Here is an 8,985-nt window from a genome sequence, read left to right on the forward strand (position 1 = left end):
TTAGAAATTGCTTAATCTATTGTATTCATTTTACGAAGTTATTAATTCCTTCAGGTATCTATTGACTCAGCATATATGTATCCAAAAATTTTATTTAATAGACATTTTAATACATTCAGGCTTATGCAAAAGAATATCCTGTTAACTTATAAGAAATACAGAATTTTAAAAATTCACATAAAAAATCATACAATTCTATTACATATTTTAATCTGTAAAAAACAAACAATATGTTATATTTAGGAGGCAGAATTGAGGAACATTTCATAGAGATGATATTTAATTTGAATGTTAAAGGATTAGTAGGAGTTTGTCCAGCGTAAAAGGAGGAGAGGAAAATACTAGGCCAAGAAAACTATAGTACCTACAAGCCTCCCTGGCTAGATGAACTTTTTTTCTCTCCCTGACTTATTTCTCTCCTGTTAGTCATCCTTCCAGCTCTTTACAGTCTGAAGAAAAAGAATGCTCAATACAGCAAAACATTAAAAGAAAAAAAAAAACTTGTAAAGAATACCATTATTTTAATTTCGATTAAATTTCTCCTATCATTAATTTTCTTTGTAGTCATTAAAATGACCCAATATTATTACATCTTACAAATGTACCACACTTCATTCTTAAAATCTTCACTTATTTTGTAAGTTATTTTCACTTTTTGCTGTGAAATACTGCAGTTATCAGTTCTTTGCAGTACCTTGCTATTGTATTTAACACTGGTGTTCACATCTTCTGAAGACTTTCGTTTCTTTTTTTTTTTAAGCATTGATATTTTATCATTATCCCAAAACATTTATAGAAGAGATATTAGTGGATCACAGCCTATACATAGTTTTAAAGATCCTGATATATGTTTTTAACAAATATTATAACCAAATATACACTCCAGTAGCAGTCTCTGATAGTGCCTTACGGTAGAGATTTCTAGTTATACTCTTTCTAGGCACTGTCCTGCTTCTTAAAATTAGCAGGGCTATTTTAATTGCTGATTCAAAACCCTCCACATCTCTCTCACCCTGTCTTGTAATTGGAGAAGCACATAGGAGGATGCAGGTACCACAAGAGTGGGGCAACACTGAGCTGATGTGGTGATCTGAAAAATCCCTTCGCCTGTGTCTTGAGGTCACTGTGGACAAAGTAAGTCTTGATTTTATGCCAACCCTTCTACTAGAGTTAAAAATGAAGATAAGGCCTTTCTATTTTGTTGCTTTGTCTAGCAGAGAATATAAAACCTAACTGGCCATCAAATTTAATCATTGTTATGCTTTAAGAGACTCATGAATTTCAGTCACATGCAATTTTACCACAAATATGTACTTACAATGGGCAAGCAATGTTCCAAATCCTTGGAAATTGCTTTAACATCTGTATTGTGGTAGCATGGTTCATCCTTACATGAATTAGAGCAGCTATGTTACAAGGTAAATGAAGTCACCTGAACCGTGTTAAATATATAATCCTGATGAAAGACATCTAAGGTAAGTGGTCTACTATGCTGTATTTTTTGCAAAATTTAATTTTGTATAACAGATAGATTAATCTACTATAGCTATTGAAAAAAGGTGGCTTAAAAGGAAATCTGAAACATAAAGAATAAATAAATTCTGCATTTACATGTATTATGCCAGCTCACCTAAATACATTGTCAACAGTTTTCATGGCACCGACCTGCTTAGTAATTGAATAACATAAATGATATCATAGGCTCATAATAAAACAATGTTTTAATCATTAGGAGGCAGCTAATTGGCAAGCACAACCTTTACATTGGGAAGCATTATTATTGAAAACATTAAACAAAACATAAAATATTCCTAAAACTAGAGGTCCTTTTCCTACATTATGTCCTCAAAGTACCGATGAAGAGTTTTATATTTAAAATATTATGCAGTAGATTAAAATGTATGCATTTTAAAATCTGACTGCTAAACAGAGAAGGCTTATTTACGTTAGGAATTACATTAAGGAGAAGTGGTGACAATGGTTGACAGATTTAAGTATATAACTCATTACAAACAGATTAATAAGAAGTAAATGTCGAAAATTGTTATTTATACAAAATTTGTAGACCAAAGTTGCTTAATATATAAATAAGTATTTTATAATCAATTAAAAGGTAAACATGACAAAAAAAATAGATTCAGGGAGGAATAAATATACATGAACCGAAACAAAGCAAAGCAACACAGGCTGAAACTAACTGGTAATAAACAAAATAAAATTCAACAAACACAAAAGTAACTGATGTTAGTAAACAGAAGAAAATGAGCACATTCATTAATGAGTCTTAACTGCAATTCACCACAAAAGATGACTACTTATGAGCCAAAAGCCTCATATTCTTAAAGAAATTCTCATAGTAAAAGTTGTCATTCAAATATTAGTCAGTGACTGTTAGGAAGTAAAAAAGGTTTGCAAATTTGTATGAATTTGTAAAATTCAAGACCATTATTTTGTTCCCATTTAACTAATAACAATAAAAATTTAATATCTTTATTTCAAGTTCAAGAAATGAGTATAGTATGCTTTTATGAGCATAGTTTATTTTAACATTTCCTAATTCTACTTTTAAGTAGTTTATTCCTTGCTAGACAATATGAAAGTAGTTTAATTTTAACTACTTAAATAAGTGTGATTTTTCATTAATTGGGTTTCCATATAAATCCTTCCATCAGTTTGAATAGTAACAATGTTATTTTCTTGATTGACAGAAGAAAACAATGATGTTTCTCATCTTCCTTTTATGAATCAGATATTGCATTAGGATTTTATATACATTATCTACCTCATCTCACAATAGCTTTTAAAGATAAATGTTTTAACCATTTTACAAATCAGAAAAATATGGCTTAAAAAGACTCAGTAACATTTAACAGACCTATCAAGAGAATAAATTTAGAACTTATCTCAGATCTGAATGAGTCTAAAGTTTGAATTTTAAAAATAAGAACACTGACATCAGACATTTTATCATTACTTTTAAAATAGGCTGAAGTTTACTTGGCACCATATGTGGAAAGAAGATTGATTTAATAAATGGATAGTGTGAACAAGACTTTGATAAATATTAAGAGCAAAAGCCTGGATCTTTCACTTCATTCTTATGTAGCTTTGGATAATATATTCTAGCTTTTGACTTGNATTGTCAACAGTTTTCATGGCACCGACCTGCTTAGTAATTGAATAACATAAATGATATCATAGGCTCATAATAAAACAATGTTTTAATCATTAGGAGGCAGCTAATTGGCAAGCACAACCTTTACATTGGGAAGCATTATTATTGAAAAACATTAAACAAAAACATAAAATATTCCTAAAACTAGAGGTCCTTTTCCTACATTATGTCCTCAAAGTACCGATGAAGAGTTTTATATTTAAAAATATTATGCAGTAGATTAAAATGTATGCATTTTTAAAAATCTGACTGCTAAACAGAGAAGGCTTATTTACGTTAGGAATTACATTAAGGAGAAGTGGTGACAATGGTTGACAGATTTAAGTATATAACTCATTACAAACAGATTAATAAGAAGTAAATGTCGAAAAATTGTTATTTATACAAAATTTGTAGACCAAAGTTGCTTAATATATAAATAAGTATTTTATAATCAATTAAAAAGGTAAACATGACAAAAAAAATAGATTCAGGGAGGAATAAATATACATGAACCGAAACAAAGCAAAGCAACACAGGCTGAAACTAACTGGTAATAAACAAAATAAAAATTCAACAAACACAAAAAGTAACTGATGTTAGTAAACAGAAGAAAAATGAGCACATTCATTAATGAGTCTTAACTGCAATTCACCACAAAAGATGACTACTTATGAGCCAAAAGCCTCATATTCTTAAAGAAATTCTCATAGTAAAAGTTGTCATTCAAATATTAGTCAGTGACTGTTAGGAAGTAAAAAAGGTTTGCAAATTTGTATGAATTTGTAAAATTCAAGACCATTATTTTGTTCCCATTTAACTAATAACAATAAAAATTTAATATCTTTATTTCAAGTTCAAGAAATGAGTATAGTATGCTTTTATGAGCATAGTTTATTTTAACATTTCCTAATTCTACTTTTAAGTAGTTTATTCCTTGCTAGACAATATGAAAGTAGTTTAATTTTAACTACTTAAATAAGTGTGATTTTTCATTAATTGGGTTTCCATATAAATCCTTCCATCAGTTTGAATAGTAACAATGTTATTTTCTTGATTGACAGAAGAAAACAATGATGTTTCTCATCTTCCTTTTATGAATCAGATATTGCATTAGGATTTTATATACATTATCTACCTCATCTCACAATAGCTTTTAAAGATAAATGTTTTAACCATTTTACAAATCAGAAAATATGGCTTAAAAGACTCAGTAACATTTAACAGACCTATCAAGAGAATAAATTTAGAACTTATCTCAGATCTGAATGAGTCTAAAGTTTGAATTTTAAAATAAGAACACTGACATCAGACATTTTATCATTACTTTTAAAATAGGCTGAAGTTTACTTGGCACCATATGTGGAAAGAAGATTGATTTAATAAATGGATAGTGTGAACAAGACTTTGATAAATATTAAGAGCAAAAGCCTGGATCTTTCACTTCATTCTTATGTAGCTTTGGATAATATATTCTAGCTTTTGACTTGCTTTTCTGTCTTTCACATGAGATGATGTTAAAAATGACTAGATGACCTTTAAGGTTGGGGTGGTAATCAAAATATTTAAAATCAGTATGGCACAACAGACCAAACAGAACAGATGGCCAACCGATCAGAACTGACACCAGCTCTAATGAACCAGTACCAACTGAAAGATGCTTTTCAATATGACTGAGTTTTATTTAATTACATTTGAGATCTAGAAAGCTTTATATTTGAAAACATTGTGAACACTTATTTTGGCATATTATGTGTATGAATATTATAAATTTAATTTACACTTTAAAATTCCTTGCTTATTACATCTGCTATTATTTATTTCTGTTACATTGAATTAATTGGACTTTCAACTAATTTTTTAAAATAGCCATGTACTGATTTTCAGCTGCACGCATGTGAAATTAAAGTAAAGTCAAACCTTCAAAACTAACTAATAATTCTAAAAGTGTATGCAATCATCGTTGTAGGAATTCCCATAACATGGAAATATTGTAAAGAAGAAAGCCTTGTTTTTTTTTGTAATATTGTAGAATAGATTGCAAAATGCTCTCCATTTCAGAGCAATAGGCATCTCATTGTTTAAAAAAAAAAAAAAAAGAATTGCATAAAACTTCCTGGAACATTGTTAATTGGTGTTTAGTTTTAGTTTCCTCACTCTTAACCAAAGGAACAGAGGACAATAAATAAGAATGTTTGACACTACTTTCGGGAAGTACACAGAAAGCTAATAGATATTCCGGCATGCACTTTCAATCTAACCCTTTGAAATAAAGTCAAACCCTACAAGAATGATTTAATAACAATATAATGTGGATTGTTGGATTCCCAAATGTAAGCCATTATGAAGGCAAAGGGAACTTTCAATGCAAAATAATCCAGTTAAGATATATTCTTGTTTTAAAAGTATGAGCAAGCAACATGTATTTTCATATATCAAAACTTGTAAGTTGAAAGAAAATAAAACAGAAATTTCGTAGAAAAGTCTAATCCAAGAATAGACCGTGAAAAAGGTCATTCACCTTCTCTGTGTCTCTTTTACACCCTCTTAAAATAAGAGACAGCGTTGTAGCTACCTCACACAGCTTTTGGTTTATTTAAATGTTTACATCATAATTTGAGAGTTTAAACTGTTGGGCACATCTCGCTAAGACTAAATCATCACTGTAATGTAAATATGTGACTTGTGCAACTAAATGTAAATTAAAGTGTATAGTATGATGACTGACATGTAGTAAATGACCAATAGTCATTATAATTATGAACAGAGGATAGAGGTAAATAGCATTAACTTTATTGAATAATCTTTATGGTCTTATTCAGATGAATTATTCTCTGATAAAAGCCACATATATGTTTATAGAGAAATACTAACCAGTTGTCAGTAATTAAGAGAGGTGGAGTTTTCAGATTGTTCTGTGATTGATCAATCATTGATCAATGTGATTGATCATTGATCAATCTTGAACAATCACAGAATTGATTTTTTAATCTTAATATACAAATCAATCAATCATTCAATAATCAGACATTTCTGTAACCTGTTTATTCAAAACCAAACAGAAAGGGATTGATTTGGTTATAGCTACTCTAAAATCTACATAAAACATACAAGTAAAACACTGCTTAGCTCCTGTCACCTGCGTGAAAATGGAGACTTAGAGATTTGAGATAAGATTACCTAGCAAGACTGAAGATTGAAAATGAGGAGTCCATCTCTGTTCGTAGAGTGAACTCCAGTCCCAAATATGAAGAGACTGATTTTGGGTAGGGCGATTTACACATCAGAACAAGAAACTTTATCTTGAAACTATGTAAAGAGGAGGAACATACAGTTTTGTCCTTAGTCCTATCAGAACGATGCTGTAAGCACAGTTCCACTTTCTTCTCAATCCACTTCCTGTCTTCCTGTCTGTAACCCGGTACCTGAATTGATCCAGTTTGATCCAAGCCATACAACATGGAGCTACTCTAAGGCAATGTTTGCAAATGCCATTGTCTTAACTTCCACTCTCAGGGCAATGGACTCATCATAAGCAAAAGAAGGCAAAAGCTGACACATTTGAACTCACATAGTTAGGCATCTCTTGTGTGGCAGCTCAGCCAGTTCCTTGGAGCTTCCTACCAGAGATGCTTCAGAATTAAGGTTATGTTTGAAAGAAGTGATTTACAAACACTGCATTGCCATGGCCATCCCACAATGCAACTTTGATTGTTCTGAAATTTATTTTAACAAGCTTTTATTTCTTCTGAAATTTGGTCCAAGTTTCTGTTCCCCCACATTTACCCTAAATATGCCTCAGTTTTCCTTAGATGTTGAAGAAGTATAGAAAAAGTCATTGAGTAATCATATCTGAAAATTCTTCAAATGAAAATTCTGCAAGTGTGGTAAGTTTTTGCAGTTGATTATTCTTATAATGATGCTAAGAAAGTTGCATCAATAAGCATTTTGATATCAGTATAGTGAGAATAAGCAACACTATAAAGTTATAATGTATTGGGAGATGTCTCTCCTAAGGAAAACTTTGATAATTTTGAAAGGCAGAGACAAGGCAACAGAATTTGGCCTCATTTATTAATAGTTCATCTTGACATTTGCATCACATTGGAATGGATGAGGAGAGTGAGACAATCCTAAAATATGGTATTAATCTGAAGACCACCTGCTACTAATTTCCAGTCACAGAGATGGATATTATAATTTTAGAATAAAATGATTTTGACCGTCACATTCAGTGACCTATATTTATATTTGCACAAGAATTTTGAAATGCTTAAGTAGTCCTGTTTAACAAAAGTAAACCAATCCAATATTTTCAAAATAAATGCACATGGTAAAGCATTACTTCTATCATGTCATAGAATGTATGGTTTAACAGTGGTCCGATCATAATAACCTCTGATGATGCTTTGTGTTATAACATATAAAAATGGATCAGTAAATGCTTCTCTGGTAATTAATGGTTCTTTAGAAAGACAAAAAAAAAAAAAATTGTCCAGTTTTGGCAGAGATTTGACAGGCTAGTTGATTAATTTAAGGAAAATTGCAGTAATTATTTCAGTGGCCTGTTTCCTGTGGTATTATGAGTAGATGACCACTTGCAAAACAGTTTTAAATAAAATTCTCAGAATATCCCAGTTTTAAGTAGTATTTATGAAACAAAATCATATTCAATGATATATTTTGTATCACAGCACAGAATATAACTCCCAATGAATCATGTACCATAATGTATCTGATTTAAAATACTACCAGCATATTACAGGCAATTATTTCTGATATACATTAATATACTATTAAATACAGTTTATCTTGTTTGTGTGTCTTAAAATATACTTACGGGTTATCCAACAGCAGTACTATGGGATTAAGTTCTTTCTTTGGTCTATAGTATGCCCTGAGAGGAACAATAAAGTTATATAATCCATTTCCAGCTGTTTCAGCTGCAACTATAATTAGTTTATTTTTGAATCCATAGGCTTTTGCATCCTCATAGTAGTTATGCTGGCAACTCTAGAGAAGAAAAGTATACATTGAAATGTCATTTTTATACTCCATTAAAATTTGGAAAAAAATTAAGCTATATGAAAATATAAAATTTAACCATGTAAATCCTTATTTTCTAATAAATTTGAAAATGGTTACATTTCTCTGTGCCCATTTCTGCAACCTGCAGCAAGAAATAAAAGTGTGTATGGACAAGGAAAATGAACTGCAGGTTTGTAGTTTGATGTTGAAAGAGCCAACATTTTGTGTGTGTGCTTGTTCTATCGTCAACTAAAGCTTGCTGCTAGAAGACATCGAGGTATACACTTTTACAAATTTATTTTCTCTGACTTTCATTTCCAGAAATATAGTAATATCATAATTAGATCATTTCGGGAACATTCCCAGTACCGAATGCTTAAAGTGATGAAGAAAAGAAAACAGTGAAAAACAAAACGAAACAAACAAACAAACAAAAACCCTAACTGTCTACATGTATAGCTGAGCTGGCAAGGTAATGATGCAAATACTCTAAAGTAAAATACCCAATAACACCAAGAAAAACAAGAACAAAGCATTACCAAAAACTCATCGTTGGGCTAAGGGCGTTTTGCTACTTCATGGAGTCTAGAATTTGACAGAGTTAGCATTGTTAACCCAATATTATTTTCAGCTAAATTATATGCATGGAGAACTATTTTGATGTTCTGCTATTTTACTTTTATATGTCTTTATGTGCATTTCTTATTTATGTGGGTTAAGATTAGTTAAATCTCTGGAATACTCTGATCTCTTCATGTGGGTTGAGAGTAGTTAAATCTCTGGAATATTTTGATCTTTTTTTT

At 30.6% G+C, this 8,985-nt stretch overlaps 1 protein-coding gene across 1 annotated transcript in view; it reads right to left on the minus strand.

Annotated features, from left to right (window-relative positions):
• Positions 1-8,985, minus strand: part of KCNT2 (potassium sodium-activated channel subfamily T member 2) — a 226,476-nt gene that overhangs the window by 66,883 nt on the left and 150,608 nt on the right. The window contains 1 exon segment of the mRNA XM_017874830.1: positions 7,995-8,167. Coding sequence (XP_017730319.1) covers positions 7,995-8,167 — 173 coding nt within the window.

The sequence above is a fragment of the Rhinopithecus bieti genome, unplaced genomic scaffold (assembly GCF_001698545.2).
Source record: "Rhinopithecus bieti isolate Rb0 unplaced genomic scaffold, ASM169854v2 scaffold_9420, whole genome shotgun sequence".
NCBI lineage: Eukaryota > Metazoa > Chordata > Mammalia > Primates > Cercopithecidae > Rhinopithecus > Rhinopithecus bieti.